The following is a 19,509-nucleotide window of genomic DNA, read 5'->3' as shown; positions in this document are numbered from 1 at the left end:
AAGGTGTGGTTTAAAACTCATTTAGTTAGGCTTACCTGAGAGGACAAGAGTCACCACACAGAGACTTGCACTGAACTAACTATATCAATTTTATGAAACCAGTTTACTTAGATCACTGGAAGTTTGTGTATAAAATAACTCTAAGGTCAAAAACAACCGGGGAGAGAATCTCTTTCCTGCCTTTCTAATACAGGTCACTTTTAATAATACTTATCATTTCTTGTGTCTTTTTCCTAGACCATTTCTCAACATTATTAAACTTTCTTGCATTGGCGTTGACATTTTATTTCCGCTATTTATCTGTATTAACTTTATAGCAGAAAATACTCTGCTATCTTCTGCGATGCAGTGTGGCGGTGATACCAACAGCCTATGCTAATGCTGAAAGCAATGGTAATTCCAGTTCCTTACTAGGCATCCTGCAACTTGAAACCAAGTTCCATTTATATGGATCCATTGCATTCACGTTGACTATCAGGTCACAGATTAAACCAGCGAACATAAAACCAGATCTTTGAGCCTGGGGGAGCTGTGCTTAGTGCAGAGCCCAGGAAGGCCTGGAGTGGGGAGGAGAAGGTGGCTATGTATCACAGGGCTGTTCTAGTTTTCACCATTTGCAGTGGCTACCAAGGGACTGTTACAATAGCCAAGGATTGCTGCAGTACAGCATACTCAGGCTGTGTCTCTGCATTTTCTCTCTTAGGCCAGGTCTACACAACGCGCGAAAATCAATTTTAGATACGCAATTTCAGCTACGAGAATAGCGTAGCTGAAATCGATTATCTAAAATCGATCTACTCACCCGTCTTCACCACGCGGGATCGATGTGCGCAGCTCGCCATGTCGATTCCGGAACTCCGTTGGTTTTGGTGGAGTTCCGGAATCGATGTAAGCGCACTCAGGGATCGATATATCGGGTCTAGATGAGACGCGATATATCGATCCCCGAGCAATCGATTGTAACGCGCCGATATGGCGCGTCGTATAGACGTCGCCTTAGGAAAGCTTTATGGCCCCCTTGCACCATAGAGGTGATGGCATGTGAGCCATAATTTGGCCTTCTTTCTTCAAGTTATTCAAGAGTGACTCGTGTATTAGCTCTGGGAAATACCCTGGCAGATGTATGACCTTTGAGGAATGCATAGCTGTTTTCTGCAAAGATGGAATAATTGCAATAACGGGAGGGATCCCAGGTCCTGATTTTGTAACCAATGAAGTCAGTGGGAGAAGGAGCAGGCCCCTGATTCTGAAATGGCATCTCCTTCTACACTTGGACTAACTGCATTAAGATAAATGAAAATTACATCCTCAGCAATGTTGTTTCTTTACTGAGTATTCTACCAGCTCCTGCTGAAGTCCCATAGGTGAGCCAATGTAAATGTCATCAACTGCTTTGATAATTTTACGGTTCCTGCGGTTACACATGTGAAGTGCAATAGAAGCCAGTGCCTGAGTTGTAGCATAGTGGTTCAAAGATTTTAAAAGGGGTATAAACCCAACCCAGTGAAAATATTTATTAACATTTGTGAAGAAAGACTAATAATGATCATGCTTTGTCAGAGGCCTTGCAATTAAATATGGATTTCTACAGCTTCATTTAAAAACTGGAAACAGCTTAGCAAAGCAAATGCCCGGTTTACTAGCCTATCTACTCAAGCACACAAACATAACCATCTGGTGGAGCAGAACTCTAGTATGTTTACAGTGTATATTCCCTTGAATCCTCTTACAGTTATCAGAAAAATGGTTGTGAAGCTCTGTATAGAACTGTTGCTGCAAATCTGGGGAAAGTCCTACAAGCATCAGTGGCATATGAGGTGAATACAGCCCACATGTGGTGAGCTTCCGACATAGGACAACTGCTGAGATTCCACTGCTGAACAGAGTGGTACTAGAAAGTGAGTTAACATCAGATCGGAGAGGGCCCCCTCTTTAATGTAAATCTGAACTGTGAACAGAGCTCACTACATAGACCTGTGTGCAGTGTAGCCAATCATATTGCAGTATGCTTAAATCTCATTCTGTAATGAAGATTTGGAACATGTTCCAATCTAGCTGTTAAAATCAACTCCCTGGAACTTCTGTAATAAAATTAATCCAGAGTAACTATGATTTGATTTTCCATATGTGTGAACAAAATAGCTCTAAGATGTATTCTTCAGATGCATATTTGTGACTGTCTGTGGTGGTATGGCACTATCTGGATGAAGGCTGAGAACATTACAGAACCCTGTGCATTTGAAAGACCTAAATCACTTAACATTTGATTAAAGTATTAATGGATGATAAACTTCTGTAATTACTACACTGAGACAAATTCTGAAATGCTTAGTCATTGCTTGTGCAGTCAAAACTCTCATTGTAGATAATAGGAGTTTTGCCTGAGTAAGGACTGAGGGTTGGCTGGGGACCAGGATGGGTAAGGGGGAGGGCTGATGGAAGCCGCTTGGGTATATATTGAAATGATTATGGAATTACCTGCACTGTACCTTTATTGACAGGTATTCCCAGACATTTAAGAATGGAATTGCTGCCTAATTAAACCGCATGCAGTGTCTTCTGTCCTTTGTTCAGCATAGCCGGACAATAACATCTTTCTTATCAATAAACAGAGGCAGATTCAACTTCCACTAATTAAGAACATATGTATCAAAGTGCAGTCAAATGTCTGTAGACAATTTTGCGCTAAAGGATATAACACCAAATATCCCACCCTTAGTAATTTCAGAAATGCCACACATGTATCCCGCTTGCATTTTATTGTACTCACAAATAATTCCGCTTTCCTACTTTGATAGCTGATTTTAGTAGAAACATAAACTCCTCTCATATATGGGGTAAATTATGCTCTAATTTTTTTTTTAATGGAAGACTCATGTATCTCTGGTAGGTTTCTGAATATAAGACACAATGTGATCATTAATTCACCAAAACATAAGTACACTGCAATGTTAATTTGCCAACAAAACAAGTTTTTTTGGAGTTTTATTTTCACTATTATTTTCACTATTATTTTCCCTAGTGGTCATACAGTCCAGTCTCTCACTATTACCTTTATTATGATCTGAAGGGAGTCTGGAGGTCTGAAATGACCACATACAAATTTAATTTAAATATAAAATTGTCAATAAATAAAACATTTTATTTTAGATGATCTTTCATGATTTCTTGTCTCATTGGGATCGAAATGTCTTGTAAAATGTTTCAAATCAGATGTTGTGATAAGCTTTCAAATTTTGCTTCAATTAAATATATTGCACTGATAAATCTAGACAATAAAATTTGGTCTGCATAGCTAGATTATTATACATTATTTTAATTGTTGTTTATATTTCATATGCCAGACATTTTATACATTGTCAATTGAAATTAGATGATTTTGTTTTAGTACTTTCTGCTACTGTAAAGAGATTGCATGTTTGAATTTAAGATTTCTTAATGCAGTCAGGATTTCACTCCTTGACTTTCAATAGATTTAGGAGCCTGTGTGCCTAAATCATTTCTGAAAATAGGACTCAGGCATTTATGAAAGTTGTCCCAACTTCCTTTGATGAATGCTAAGTTGGTTGAGATACAGCTTGGGCATAGACTAAACTGGAAACAGGCATGCTTATTCTGTCCACGTGGGGTGTTATACTAGTATAACTGTAATGGTTTAATTATACTAATATATTTCTGCTGTTAAATTTCTCCACAAACTCTGAGACTCTAGCCCTGTGTTAGGCTGGGTGAAGAGTTGTGAGGAGGTAATTTTTCTATCTGTGATCTAGAATCACTTCCAACTTTCTAAACTAAAACCAAATTTTGACCACACAAGAAACCATTGCGATCACTGAACTAAACATTTAAGGCCCCATTTTAAAATGTGATTCAATTACAGTTCTAAAATAGGAATGTCAAGCTTGTGATTTGTTTTATTTTCCTGTACGGGCAAGTGAGCTCAGCATTCAGAAGTTTGGGCCATGCTGATATTTATTTATTGTTGTAACAAGTGACAAGATGCATATTTAATAGAGGGAATGTTGGCAAGTGGTTAAAGCAGGTGATTACAGGTTTATTCTAGGCTTTGTTACCAGCTCACTCTGTGATCCTGGGCATATGTTTAACCTCTCTGCCTCAGTTTTGCCCGTGTGTAAAATGGGGTTAATAAACAACCTTCTGAGTGTTAATGTTTAGAGAGTGCTTTGAGAGCTGCAGCTGACAATACTTTTTCAAAGGTCTGTTACTGGTAGAGGACCCACGTCCTGACATTATGAAGGTGCAGCCGTAACTAAATCTTCTAGACATTTGATTAATATTCCTAGCGCTTTGGTCTGGGGACCGTTAAAGCTATTTCCTAAGCTATTTGAACAAAACCAGAGAGAGCCAAAGAGATTTGTCAGAAATCTTCCAGGAGACAAGAACCCCCTAAAATTGTCTTCTTTTCCTAGACTGGGAACCAGCATTACAAAATACAAGGAAGAGCCTTCCCCTGCCCCTCAGTTAAAATTGCCTACTTATTCTAATAGTTAGCACATCCCTAGCACTGCAAAGGAGCGATGTGGCTGTTAAGCAGTTGCTTTACTCCAGTTGGAAAGCATGGATGAGAAAAGAGATGAGATTTGACAGGCAGAAATGCAAGAAATGTTAAATTTAACTTCTTACCTGCCCTTTGGATAGTCTGTGGCTGGTCAGCCATGGAATTCAATGCTGCACAAGGTCACAAAGACATACTTGGCTTTGATTTTATAAATGGCTAATTTTACGGTCACTAACATGCATGGCAAAGGGAAGATCCTATACTGATAAGAGTAAATCAGTCTCATCCTTCCTGCTGTAGCTGGTGGCAGCCAGGAAGATTTTATTCCTTTTGATATAACACATTGTAAATCGGCCAGGGTTTGGGTTAGGTTTTTCCAAAGGAGCCTAAGGGAATTAGGAATTTCAATGGGAATGGGCCCCTAACTCCCTGAGGATCCTTGACAATCCCTGTCTTGGTTCCTTATCTGTTTCTGAAACATCAAGTACTGGGCCTATGGCACGTTGCCTGACTGGTAAATTCAATTTTTTCAGAACCATTTCTGTGCCTTCTAGGGATCCTTTCTCCTTTCCTTTTTCTTTGCGCAATAGCTATTTTTACAGTAGGTAACACACTATACACACTATGAAAAAGAAGAAGTTTAATAGAGAACAATAGTCTTTGCAGAGTTTGTAAACCAACCATATCATTCTCTAATGTCTACACAGCCCTGGCACTTTCAGACCAATTAAACTATACAGGACTTTTCCAAAAAGGAAACAAAAAACCAAACCAAAGAAGTGTGTTCTGTTGTTCTCTGACCCAGTGATTTCATAATGATAAAGCTTAATTCCTTTAATTCTCAATGACATATGCCAGATTCCATCTACCGACGCGTACTCCTGATCTACTCAAAGCAATAGACATTAAGGATTTATTTCTGAAAATCAGGCAAAGGTGGATGCACCAACTTTGCCTTTTATTGTGTGGATGTGAATAACCTCTCTCTTCCCCTTCACCCTCCTCAGCAAATTCTCTGCTTTAATAAAAAGCAAGTAACTTTCCAATTTAGAAAAGCGACAAAGAGTCCTGCGGCACCTTATAGAACAACAGACGTATTGGAGCATGAGCTTGGATCTGACAAAGTGGGTATTCACCCACGAAAGCTTATGGTCGAATACATCTGTTAGTCTATAAGGTGCCACAGGACTCTTAGTCGCCTTTTACAGATCCAGACTAACACAGCTACCCCCGATACTTTCCAATTTAGGTCATTTCATGTTTCGTTTGCTGGGAATAGATTGAGGAGGTTATTTCAGTTCCTGCTTCTGCCTAGGAATAGGGAGCACAGCAGTGTTCTTGTCCTCCTTTCTTCATCTCTAGGCCAGTTGTCTGTAACAAAACATTTTAAATGTACCTTAGTTTGAAAGCAAAGAGCACAAAAGGATAGTTTTAAAAATAGTTCAAGGACAGGCCAGGTGCCAATTTCCTCTTAAGTCAGTTCTTGGCTCCATTTCTTACATGGAAATCTTCTCAGAGCCAGAAGCTGCACAATGGAAACATTATCCATGTCTTTTTTCTTTAAACATTTTTGACAATGAGTTTTGGTTTGTCTGAAGCAAGAATACTAGAAATCCATAGCTGCAGGTTTAAGGGCTTCCTCTGGTTATTTCAAGCATCAATTACAAGTTCCAGTTCCTAGTCGGGAAGAGAGCTCCAGTTCAGTGATTCAGGGGCCTGCTGTTGTATTTGCTGTTAACCTGAGGACAAACTGAAATGGTGAAAAGCATGGAGCTCACTCATTTGTCTCAGCACTCAGATTTGGAACATATTAAATACTTTCATGTTAGCCCAGAGGAGACACATCCAGCTGTTGGCCTTGATGAAGAGTAATAGAATATTATTCAATTCCCAGTTGTATGGGCATAACACAGATTAATGGGAGTCCTGTGCTTACACCAAGACTATGCCCACACACTCATGTTAACTAGGGATGTACTGATACACGGATGGGTCTCCAAGAACAAATTTACAAAGACCCCTCTTTATTCTTTACTCACTCTGCTAGCCAAAGAGTCCATCTTAACCCACCCACCTCAGTTCTAGGGCTCCCAGTCTGACTGCTGGGCCCCAGAGTGTTTCTGTTGGGGGGGGTAGATGCCTAGTCTCATTAGCAGCTGGTCTCCTTCCCTGCTCCCCATGTTTGTTTTCCTTGATTCACAGCAGTCCATGCTCCCAGTATCTTCCTGACCCATTTCCTACAGTCTCCATCATTCACTCTGCAACGCTTAGTTTAATGGGTTAAAGGGATACTCTGCTATGTTATGCCTCTCGGTTCTGGAGGGCAACTCCATTTCTGGTGCATCTCAGTACAGGGGAGCAGAGTCCCTGCACAGAAGAGTGACTGATGAAGACAAAACAGAATTTCTCATTCTGCTGCAGACAGTCCTGAACACCACTAATGACGGCCTACAGTCAGTGCCTAAGGAATGCCTGGGAGCCGAGGGGCGTGTACATTAAACTAAGGATGTTCGCAGGGAGTAGAACTGTAAAGCATATTAGCGAGGTTCTCTAGTTACGTAAGGCACAAAAATCATTTTTTCCAATTCCCTTCATCTTTCTGCCTTTCTCCGTAGTGATTATAGTGACCACCAATGAAAGTAACAGAGAGATCTGCAAAGCTGTTGTCGATCCCCTTTAGCAGTACATGCTGACTCCTCAACAACAGCCAGGCTTCTCAGCCTAAACATTCACTTTGTGAGACAGCATGATTTTGTGAAGCTTTATATCCTAGAAAATCAGAGAGAGAGAGAGTCACATACAAACACAATGTAAACAGCAATACAGTAACCATAACAATGTACCTAACCCACTATGCAATAGGCCAGCCTCCTGCTCCAACAGGATGAGGATAAGATTTTCAAAGGCATTTAGTGTTCATCTAACTTTGGTCCCTGAGACTCCAGTGGAAAACAGATTAGATTCATTCTAATTCCCTTCTGGGGTGGAACCATCACCAGGCTCTTGTTGGAACTAATCAATGTAGAACAGCATCACTGTTATACATTTAATATTAGACTGTTTATACTGGTTTGCAGAACTTGGGTGGAACTGTCACAAGAGCCAACTCTGAGTTTTCATTGCCCCAGACCTCCTTGTATTTAGCATAGTATTGCCAAACTGTGAAATTTTATCATGAACCTGACAATAGTTGGTATTTTTCTCAAAGTCCCAGACAGTGCACAGTCAACTTGTGGAACTCCTTGCCTGAGGAGGTTGTGAAGGCTAGGACTATCACCGCATTTAAAAGAGAACTAGATAAATTCATGGAGGTTAAGTCCATTAATGGATATTAGCCAGGATAGGTAAGGAAGGGTGTCCCTAGCTTCTGTTTGTCAGAGGGTGGAGATGGATGGCAGGAGAGAGATCACTTGATCATCGCCTATTGAGTTCACTCCCTCTGGGACACCTAGCATTGGCCACTGTCAGTAGACAGGATACTGGGCTAGATGGACCTTTCTTCTGACCCAGCATGGCCATTATTATGTTCTAACGTTCTTATGCTGGAATCCGAGTTTTCTTTTTTAAAATACTTTCTAGCCCTTATGGTTTCAGAGAAAAGCCTGAAAATGTGACCCAGAATGCATTCTAAAGGCTCAGAAAGCAAAACGCAAATAAAGAGTCCTTTAAACTAAACAAAACCTCATCATAAACTCCTAGATGGAGCTACTATAAGATGGGTGCATATCTGGTTAGAAAGCTGATCCCACAGAGTAGTTATCAGTGGTTCACAGTCAAACTGGAAGACCATAATGAGTGGGGTCCCACAGGACTCAGTTCTGGGTCCAGTTCTGTTCAATATCTTCATCAATGATTTAGATGATGCTTAGAGAGTAAACTTTTAAAGTTTGTGGACAATACCAAGCTGGGAGAGGTTGCAAGTATTTTGGAGGATAGGATTAAAATTCAAAATGATCTGGACAAACTGGAGAAATGGTCTGAAGTAAATAGAATGAAATTCAATGAGGACAAATGCAAAGTACTCCACTTAGGAAGGAACAATCAGTTGCACACATACAAAATGGGAAATGACTGCCGAGGAAGGAGTACTGCAGAAAGGGACCTGGGGGGTCACAGTGGATCACAAGCTAAATATGAGTCAACAAAAGTGAACCATTATTCTGGGACGTATTAGCAGGAGTGTTGTAAGCAAGACACGAGAAGTAATTTTGCTCTACTTCATGCTGATCAGGCCTCACCTCAAGTACTGTGTCCATTTCTGGGTGTCACATTTCAGGAAAGATGTAGACAAATTGGAGAAAGTCCAAAGAAGAGCAACAAAAATGATTAAAAGTCTAGAAAACATGACCTATGAGGGAAGACTGAAAAGATTGGGTTTGTTTAGTCTTGAGAAGAGGAGACATGATCATAGTTTTCAAGTACATAAAAGGTTGTTACAAGGAGGAGGGAGACAAATTGTTCTCCTTAACCTCTGAGGATAGGAGAAGCAGCTATGGGCTTAATTGCAGCAAGGGAGGTTTAGGTTGGACATGAGGAAAAACTTCCTGTCAGGGTGGCTAAGCACAGGAATAAATTGCCTAGAGTGGTTGTGGAATCTCCATCATAGAAGATTTTTAAGAGCAGGTTAAACAAACACCTGTTAGGGATGGCCTAGATAATACTTAGTCCCGCCATGTGGACTAGATGACCTCTCGAGGTCCCCTCCAGTCTTATGATTCTATTTTAAGCCAATTTCATGATTTTTGAACACGGAGGTTGGTAATGATGTGAATGGGAATGGTATGTTTGCTCTCCTGTAACTGGACTTACAAGAGGTTCCCTTTTAGTAAGCTATTACCAAAAAGAGAGAGAAAGTTTTCTTACCGTGGTTCATAGTCTATTACCTTTGGATATTCACACTTGAGAAATTCACTCATGCTGGTGTCACTGAGCCTGGGGCCCTGTAGAAGCCTAAAAATGAACCAAGAATACTTCTTCAGATTAGAGCCTGAGGAAGGGGGCAACCCTGGTATCAAAGACATCTGCTTCCCCATCTTAGAAACCATCAAACTCAGTTCAGGCCTAATTCTATCACTATGCAAGCATGGGATTGTGGCCCTAATTTTGGGCTGTCCTTTGGGGTCCAAGGCATCAAAGATCCCCGTTGCCAAACAATTAATGCCAGGCAGCCTAGCTTCATTATTTGAGGTACCAGTTTGGCTGAGAAGTAACTGAGTAAATATCTACTTAAACTTTTTTAAGGCATTTGATCGAGTCCTGCATGACATGCTAATTTTAAAAAAAATTAATGCTACATAATATCACTCACACACATATTAAATGGATTAAGAACTAACGGACCGATCTCAGCAAGTGGTTGTCGATGGAGAATCACCATCAAATGGGGGTGGTCCTAGTGAGGTTCTGCAGAGATTGGTACTAGGTCCAACACTACTCAACATTTTTATCCAGGATCTGGATGTAACTAGAAACTCACTGCTGATAAAATTTGCAGCTGTCACAACAATTAGCAGAGTGATAAATAATTATGAGGACAGTGCAGTTATATAGCATGATCTGGATTGCTTGGTAACCTGAGCCCATTTTAACAAGATGTGTTTTAATATAACCAAGTGCAAGCGACTACACCTAGGAACAAGGAATGCAGACTATGCCTTCAAAATAAGGTACCACAGCCTGAAAGCAATGACTGAAAAGGATTTAAGGGTCACAAGTAACTGAACATGAACTCCCAGTGCGTGTTGCTGTGGCAAAAAGGGCTAATTGGATCTGAGGCGATATAAACAGGAGTGTTGAGTAGGGCTTTGATTTCACCCATGTGCATGGCCTTGCTGAAATCATTAATGGATACTGCATACAGTTCTGGTGTCCACATTTTAAGGATGTTGAACAATAGGAGAGGGTGCAGGAAAAAGAGCCACAAAGATTATTTGAGGACTGGTGAAAATGCCTTATGATGAGAGACTTAAAGGGCTGAACCTGTTTAGCTTATCTAAAAGATTGAGAGATGACTTGATTACAATGTATAAGTACCTTTGTGGGGTGATAATAGCGAGCACTAATGTGCTTTTTAACTTTGCAGAGCAACTTGAGCAAGGCGTAAGAAGAATCAAGGGCTGGAAGCTGAAGCCAGACAAATTTAAATTAGAAATTAGGCACCTGTTTTTTGTTTTATTTTAAACAAACAACGAAGGTAATTAACCATTGGAACATGCTACCAAGGGAAGTGGTAGATCTTTCATTTCTTGATGTCTTCAGGAACAGCTTGGATGCCTTTCTGGAACGTATGCGTTAGCCAAACATAAGTTATTGGGTTCAATATGGGAGTACCTGGGTGAAGTTTAAGGGCATGATCTATACAAGTCAGTCTAGATCAGTGGTCCCCAAACTATGGGGCACCCCTCTCTGGAGGGATGCAGCAGGGCCCAGGTCACCCCAACATCAGGCAGGGAAGGAGCGCCACCCAGCCCCACTCTGCCCCAGCCGTGGCTCCTTGCTGCAGCTCCGCTCTGCCCCCCGCCTCAAGCTGTGGCTTTGCTCCTGGCCCCATCTCCACCCCCAGCTCTGCTCCCAGCTGCTGGGGGTGGTGGACAGAGGTAAGGGGGGGTATGATGTAAAAAGTTTGGGGACTACTGGACTAGATAATTGAATGATCCCTTCTGACCTTAAATCCTATGAAATTGTGAAATAACAATCCATGGAATGACTTTCCTTGAGGCATATCAGGTTTTGGGTATGTCCATGTAAATCTGGTGTATTTTGTGGGGATAGGAGACGACTTTGGAATGGAAATAAGCCAAGGAACCAAGACAGAGATAGCTCAGCAGTCTAAACTGCACAGCAATGCAGAAGCCACCTAAAATTCTCTGTCTAAACCTCACAAGATGTTAGCAGGAAACTTTTGGTTTGACCTTGGAAAAGTTCTCTGGGCATGTTGACCATGAAGAGGCAGGAGGTGAGGGGTTTGGGGACTAGAAACTAAGTGATGCATGTCTGGTATCATGAAAAGACACCCTCACTCAGTGCTGCTCTTCTAGAAGGTTCCTAAAGCCTACTGTTGCCATGGGCAGGTGGGTGCACCCCACAATTGGGAATATGCAGAGGCCCCTTCAGACAAGAAACCAATTTTCCAAACTGTACAATGTTCATATATTTTATAAAAACATCTTGTGGCACTATTTCATTTTAATAGGAATCAAAACTATTCTAACAACGAATGGCTAAAGCTAGTTTCTATAATTCACCAATCTTCCAGTGAACTTCCACATTTCGTAAGACTCTATTCCAGAGGTCCCCAAACTGTGGGGCATGTTGCCGTAGGGGAGCAGGAAGGATCATTTGGTGGGGGCACAGCTGGAGCATGGCGGTGGGGAGGGAGTGCCACCCAGCTCTGCTCCTGGCCCTGGCCCCGGCCCCAGCTGCCAGCCTCGTGCCTGGGGCAAGGGGGGTTATGACCCTGAATAGTTTAGGGACCACTGCACTATTGCATGGCAACACGTAGCACTGGAGATTTGTCTGAATTTGCTTTGTACCTTTCTAACATTGCTGCTGTCATTATTGGTGCCCTCTGCATTTGTTTGTAAGCTATATGTGTCTGTTGATGATTGGACTTCCATGTCTCTTTGCAGAATTAACTTGCAAGAATTGCTTACCTAGTAGGGACCATAAATATTTGACAAGCAGAAAAACAGCCTGATATACAAATATCCTTTAGGCAAACACAAGGAAAGCAACATTGTTCATCAGCTCGTTCAGCACTACAGCAAAGTACACGTAGAGGTCAGAATGAAAGAAAGGCATGAAAAGAGATAAAAAATGCAATATGGTTGTCTACTTTATCCAAACTCTGACCCGATTCCTGCTTGAGGCATAGCTGAATACATAGCTTAAGATTTCAGGCCCAAATCTCCACTTGTTCCTTGTGTAGTCATGAGCTTCAGCCTGAGCTGCAACATCAAAGCCATCTCTACGCAGCTGTTTTCAATATGAGCCCCGCTAATGTGAGTCTGTGGACCCAGAGTGGGAAGCTCACTCCCAATGCAGTGTAGACATACTCTCTTAGTGCAGCTTTCGAATGCGAATGGTTAAAATATATTGTACTTTGTAATGGTAGCTTTATCTAATACAATCCAAAGATGTATGATGTACATATCTGGTTAGGGGCCCAGGGCCAAGATCAATATACTCTCAACTGATAAAAATGGCTAATCACACATGCCAATGAGCATCTTGTTCTCTGTTCAGCGAGGGGTACAGCCTGATCCCAGTGCATGGAGCAGCATGGCGAAGGGCATAAGGAATCCTAGTTTTTGCCCCTCCTCTTTCTGCCACAAAAGTTGCAGCAGCAGAGCTGCTACCAGAGCCTCAGGAATGCAGCACTCCCACAAGGTGGAAATGGCTGATGAAATGCGCATAGCTATGGATCCTCAAGATCCCAGGCCTACCCTACACCCAGCCACGGGCAGCTCTGTTCTACAGTGCACAGGAAGCATGTGCCCCTGTGCAAACTTGTACTACGCTGCATATAGTGTAGTGGCATTCGGGGCCCTAGACAGCAGGAAGGTTGCCCTGGTTCTAAAATGATTCCATCATATTCAACATTAGTTAAGATGAAATGTTGAATGGTATCCCCCATCCCCGTAACCTCATTGTGCCGTTATCTCATGGCAGTGCCCAAGACCTCAGTCAGATTCCATGGTGCTGGTGTTGTATGAACATATGTCCTGAGCCAGGAAGCACTTAAGTCCCTTTGCCCTCATTGGGATTTCAACTTGAGCTTGAAAACATCCTTCATGAATGACATTTTCTTGCACTGAGCCCATAGGAGAGAATCTCTGTGAGTAGGACATTACTGTTACTAGAAAGTCTCAGCCCCAGACATGCATGCAACGATAATTTTAATTTTTTTTTCGCTAAACTGGAATGTGCTGCATATTTACCTAATAGAAACTGAGAAATGAACATGAGTAGCATAATGTAATATTTAGTTGGATCTCAGTTTATTTCCCATTTACTTGTATTATGCAAATCAGCATAAGTAAACATATGTTCCTGATTTTGTACTGTATGTGTGAATTTATTATAACAAACAAAAAAATAATAGCAGTAAACATGCCCGTGTACTTGAGTTATGGTGACCAGATGTCCCGATTTTATAGGGAAAGTTCCAATTTTGGGGTCTTTTCCTTATATAGGCTCCTATTCCCCTCTACCCCCTGTCCTAATTTTTCATGTTTGCTGTCTGGTCACCCTAACTTGACTGCAGAAAAACAACCGATTTCTCTTAAGCAGCAAAAATACTGAATTTAAAAATAAAGACAGTACTGTTCATCTGAACTTGTGGCATTTGTTGCAATAATTCATATACTTAGAACAGATCTCAATGCAAATGCAGTTGTAAATGTAACTACTGCTGATGATCCATACCCCATTTAAAGGAACCCACTGTAAAAGGCAGTTATGATCAGAAAAATGGCTCTAAAAGGTCACCCTCTCTAACATTTTATTGAAGTCAGAGATGTTTTACTTACCTTTCTCAAGATAAGGTTTTCATTGCTATTCATACTGCATGAGAATTGTAGTTGTTCAAGCTAGAATAAAATCCACCAGCAATAGAATTGTTAACTAATGGCTGAATCCTGCATTGGATGGCAAAATCCCTGTTGACTTCATTTGGAATCAGATTAGGCTACATTTTTCAAATGCAGATTATTAAGAAAGATACTTGAACCGGAAAAAAAATCAGCTTGATTTTCAGATGACAGGCTGAATTTTCAAGGCTGGAAGATAGAAACTCTCTCTCTCTACATGTAAATTAAGCAAATTTCCTCTGGAAGCCGCTGCTATAAAGAAACATGGGATGCTAGCTCCCTCAGTGCCATTGTTTTTATTTACAATCACTTCTCAGTGTATAACTGCACTTTTAAGAATTATCTGGTTTAATGTTAGCTTTGAAGATAAAGGTAATGGGTGGGTACAAAATATTTCCTTGTTGGAAGCTTTCCCCCCCCCTTCTCTTTTTATGAAAAAGTGCTCTTAATGCTTTACTGCACAATGTACCATGCACTTTTGTAAGGAGTCACTTTCTAAGTATTAGGCACTGACAGACTATACTGGCTTATTGCTGATAAATTGAGAATATGCAATAAAATCTTCAGATCACAGTAAGTCTTCCTCAAAGCTTCACCTCAATATTTCTGTATGCAGATTGTTCCCTTGAACATCCAATGACTGCATTTATATTTCATTTTGCAGTTTTTTCCATATGGAGATGCTTCGAAGTTTGCCCAACATGCCTTCAGAACCTTTGATAAGAACAGCGATGGAACCATTGACTTCAGAGAGTTCATTTGTGCATTGTCCATCACCTCAAGGGGTAGTTTTGAACAGAAACTAAACTGGGCCTTTAATATGTATGACCTAGATGGAGATGGTAAAATTACAAGAGTGGAGATGCTGGAAATTATAGAGGTAAGATAAAAACAGATTTAAATGTTTATTAGAAAATATTAAAGAAAGGTGATACAAAGAGTTTGATGTGTCAGTCGTTGGTCATCGGGGGAAACATACAGAGCATGGGGGGACGCTGGCAACTGGTTACGGTTCAGCATATAGTACACACAGCCTGTAATGTCCCCAATGCGGGGTGTACGGTGGTTGGGGTCAAGATATAGTAGGGGGGCAGTGAGGGTACATCGCTCATAGAGTGGGCTACACACAGTCATGGGTATGAGTAAGCGGGCCGGGTAATGGGGACAGGGTGACCCTCACGTGGTGGGATCCAGATTGGTAAGTTCAGGACTCAGGGGATATGGTTTGGTAGGGGGGTTGTAAGGGTTTCCCCCTCCCCCCCGTGGGTGCGTGGAGCCACATCGGCTCACTCCTGGTATTGGCGGTGGCCGGTGATGTGTTCGATGTAAATGTCTCTAGACCACCGGATAGTGTCCGAGACCATCAGGCGTCTCATGAGTCGCGCATAGCGACGGCCCACCCCACAGGCCCTGAGCACACGTTCGTTCCAGGGGTCCCAGGCGCCCAGCGCCCCGACGATCAGAGCGTCGGTGTAGACCTCGTAGCCCTTCGCCCGCAGGGTGTCAGTCAAGGGGGCGTATTTCTCGAGTTTGCGGGCTCGGGCTTCGCGGAACGCCGGGGTCCTGTTCTCGAACGGGATGGTCACGTCGACGAGGATGATCTTTTTCCGCTCCTCGTCCGTGACGACGATGTCTGGCCGCAGCGGGCTGTCGGTGCCGGGGATGGTGCGGTTGACCGCGATCTCACCGAGGTGTGGGGCGATGGCCTTCGCTAGGCGGTCCTGGACGGCGTTGTGGCGCAGCTGCCAGGCTCTGGCGTGGGGTTTGCAGCTGCACAGGACGTGGGGCAGGGTCTCCAGGGTGTACCCGCACTTCCTGCAGCGCTTGTCCCGGTTCCCGTGGCGGACGGCTCCGTTGAGCGGGACGCAGTTCAGCCGGGCGCGGTGTATGAAGCGCCAGTCGGCGAAGCGGGTGAAGCTGCCCGCGGGGAGGAAGTGGTTGCTGGAGTCCCACTTGCTGGTCACCTCGAAGGCCTTGCCCTGGTCGGGTTTTTTCCTCAGGGTGTCCACGTAGAGCGCGTGGACGGCGGCCTTCAGGGACCTCTCCAGCACGCCTCTGGCTCCGGGGCTGACGGTGATGCTGCCCTCCGTCCCGATCTGCGGCACCAGAACTCCCAGCTCCTGTCGCTCCTCGCTCCAGACCCAGCGGCAGCCCAGTCGCTTCCCTAGTCGGCGCGTGGCGTTGCGGGCGCGGGACCACAGCGAGGCGGTTCCAAACATAATTTTTGAACATTTTCCATAAGGTGTAGCACCCGTTCCAGTACACAAACTTCCTGATAACAAACACTCACGAGCAGCACGCATGAGTGGCGTGCCGAGCTCAGAAGAGTTTGTGCATAAAATATGCAGCCTGTGCACAAAGAACTTGTATTTCTCTAGAAGCTGTGCTGATAATGCTGAAATCTAACTAAGTCTTACTGGTTTGTGGAAAGCATAGTTTCACCAAGGAGTTTGCATCTCACAACACATTAAGATAGTTAGAACTTATCTGTCCAACATTAGAATGCAAATTCTATTAGTAACTAGAATCTGCCATTATAAAAATGTGCAGTAGAAGTAATGTCTAAAAACGTTGCCAAATTAGTGATTACATACAGTAGCTTAGTTGGATTCTCCAAACAGGAATATTTCCAGTTGTAAAAACCCATTACGTTATCGAAAATAGGATATTCCAGTGTTCACTAAATACTGGAAATTTGTTATAGACTTGTTCAGTTGGCCCCCATCTTAATAGAATAATGATCATGTAATGGAGAGCCATCATTTAGTGTCATTTCTCGAAGTGATTAGCAAATGGAAAGATTTAAAAAAAAATGTTTCCATAATTTCTGAGGGCAGTGTATGCACACTTGCATATACTTATATTTTAAGAGGTACATTTGATAATTTTCTGATGTGTGTAAAAAACATACAGCTGAACACTTCTAAGACCTCAAATAGGAATTCTCAAAGTGCCATATAGTTCTAAAACAAGCTTAAATCTTTACCTGATGGAAAAATCTTTTCATTCTTGGTCAAGTGTTCTACAGATGATTATGGTAGGTTTACTTCTTACCAACCAACATAATCTTGTAACAAAAACAAAAATAATAAAAAAAAATCCAAGCAGTTGAAGAATATGACCTTAGAAAACTGATCAGTCAAAGTTTGTACAAAATGTTTCGAAGAGATGAAGATTGGTAAAAACCTCAGACTGCAGAAGTGCACACACATCAGATCCAGAGCATAGGGGGATTTGAGCTGTAGTGCTGTTCTAGTTTGTTTTAAGACTACAGGACTACACTTCTATTGGATTATCATCAATAAAACTATGCATCTACTTGCAATTGGAAACTCACTTATAACAGTAAAGTTATGATTTTCTTTAAACAAAGGTTTCAAGTGTTTGAAGAATCAAATTAGTTCTAATGTGCTAAATGGAAAAAACATTTTAAAGAAGCCTGTATTTATATTAATGAATTTCATTAAAATATTTAAGAGACTGTTTTTCCTTGTCAGAAGCAAATGGGTTTGGGATTTTTAAAGCTAATTTGAAGGCATAATCACCATCTCAAGTTAGAAAATCAACTCTGCATATAATCATGAGACCCAGAACCATGTACTGACTAGATTTAATTATACTTACTCCAAGTCTTGATTTTTTAAATTTATTATTTACCTTTTTCTTTCTTTCGAAAGGCCATTTATAAGATGGTGGGTACTGTGATAATGATGAAAATGAATGAGGATGGTCTCACACCAGAGCAACGAGTAGACAAGATTTTCAGCAAGATGGATAAGAACAAAGATGACCAGATCACACTGGATGAATTCAAAGAAGCTGCAAAGAGTGATCCTTCCATTGTATTACTCCTGCAGTGTGACATTCAAAAATGAGCTAATGTAAAATGCATTATGGACTGCACAGAAGTTTAGATGTTCCATTCAGTTTGCAGCTATTTCCACACACACAAAAATTGCTTGGACTACCTATAAATGGACTTGCTTCTTGTGTTTGAAACACTGGTGTGCATGAGAATGTCATTTGCTAAAGAATTTTAAAAGTATATATTGTAAAAATAAACTGCCACAATGTGATGTGTGCAATGTCATTTCATAACAATCCTATTCCTCTGAAGCCTGTGCAGCAGTACCATGCTGCAGTGAAATACTATTGATTGTTCGTTTTACTGATGCTAGCTATGTGTCTCCTAGCCTGAGTAATGTTAGTGACACTGACTTCCCATGGTAATGTAACTGTTGATTATAACCCATGTCACCATTCTGCTGTAAATTAGTACTGGACAGACAGAGGCGAAAGTTCCTCAGTTCATGAGTCTGATCCACACATGTGCTTGTATTGTCAGTGAATATAAATGTAATTCATTTGCATGCCTTTTAGGTTTGCCTTAATTCTTACCTCATTTGCATCCTTTCAATCTGGAAAGAGCTATGTCAGAGGAATGCAGTATGAACAAAATTAAGTAAATCCTGCTAAAATGTTCCCTTAATTAAAAAGTATAGATACATTTAAAATATTGTATTACTGGACGTTTAAAAAAGTTTTATTGGAACTATATTGATTTCTGCCTGAATTTTCAAAAGCTTCCAAAGAGGTTGCAATATATGTCCCAAAATAAATTTGTAACATTTGACTTTCCCCCCCTAATTCTTATTTCACATCTTTAGCATGTTGCTACTGAGAGAAAAAAAATAATTCAGTCACGACAAGAATCTGCTACTACAATACTGGAAAAAATACATATTTTTTTATGAAAACAGTGTAAATGGAATTGGAAGTAGAACTCAATTCTTGTCCAAAGTGCCTTATTTGATGAATTGTAATCAGATGCTGTGGTTCTAATATGTATCTGTAGGGACAGATTCTCAATTCTACATGTCAGAAAGAAAACAGCAGGTAAAAATACAAAGGTGCTCACCCTCAAAATTCTTCCTTATCCAGTGGTATTCTAGTATCTGATCTCCCTAATAATATGGCACTGGCAGCAAATCCTGCTTTTGCAGAAGTAGTCACTGCTACAGTATATTTCACAGAAGAAAAAGCAGCTAGGGAATAGGACAGTGGGACTTCTCAGAGCATTGTCAGAAGAGCTGTGATATGACTGTAAACTTGCAGCTACTCTCTCCTGGTACCTCCCTCAGAAAAATCACTGAATATTAGAGACCGTGTCCCGCTCACAAAAGGACCTTGATTTCAAGCATGTAATACTTCTATATTAAATGCCTTGGATCTATCACCCATTATTGTTACTGCATACAGTCCTGTTAAGTCTGATATTCAAAACATTCAGGTCAAGATTCTTTCTAGGTAGCTTAAAATAAGTTCCTCAGAAGCCTTGATTATGGAGGAGAAAACAGACACAACTGACACCCGAGTAAGGTTCTCACTCAAAATTATCTC

The 19,509-nt window shown here is 41.5% G+C and overlaps 1 protein-coding gene across 2 annotated transcripts in view; it reads left to right on the top strand.

Annotated features, from left to right (window-relative positions):
• The window catches only part of VSNL1 (visinin like 1), a 139,436-nt gene extending 120,694 nt beyond the window's left edge, over positions 1-18,742 (top strand). For both annotated transcript variants that reach the window (XM_032773961.2, XM_032773960.2), the window contains exons 3-4: positions 14,774-14,989; positions 17,787-18,742. In XM_032773961.2, coding sequence (XP_032629852.1) covers positions 14,774-14,989; positions 17,787-17,984 — 414 coding nt within the window. In that variant the 3' untranslated portion in view covers positions 17,985-18,742. The remainder of the gene's footprint in view (positions 1-14,773; positions 14,990-17,786) is intronic.
• The last annotated feature ends 767 nt before the right edge of the window (positions 18,743-19,509 follow it).

The sequence above is a fragment of the Chelonoidis abingdonii genome, chromosome 3 (assembly GCF_003597395.2).
Source record: "Chelonoidis abingdonii isolate Lonesome George chromosome 3, CheloAbing_2.0, whole genome shotgun sequence".
NCBI lineage: Eukaryota > Metazoa > Chordata > Testudines > Testudinidae > Chelonoidis > Chelonoidis abingdonii.
The sequence above is the reverse complement of the archived record's forward strand: the minus strand, read 5'-3'. Positions and strand labels throughout refer to the sequence as shown.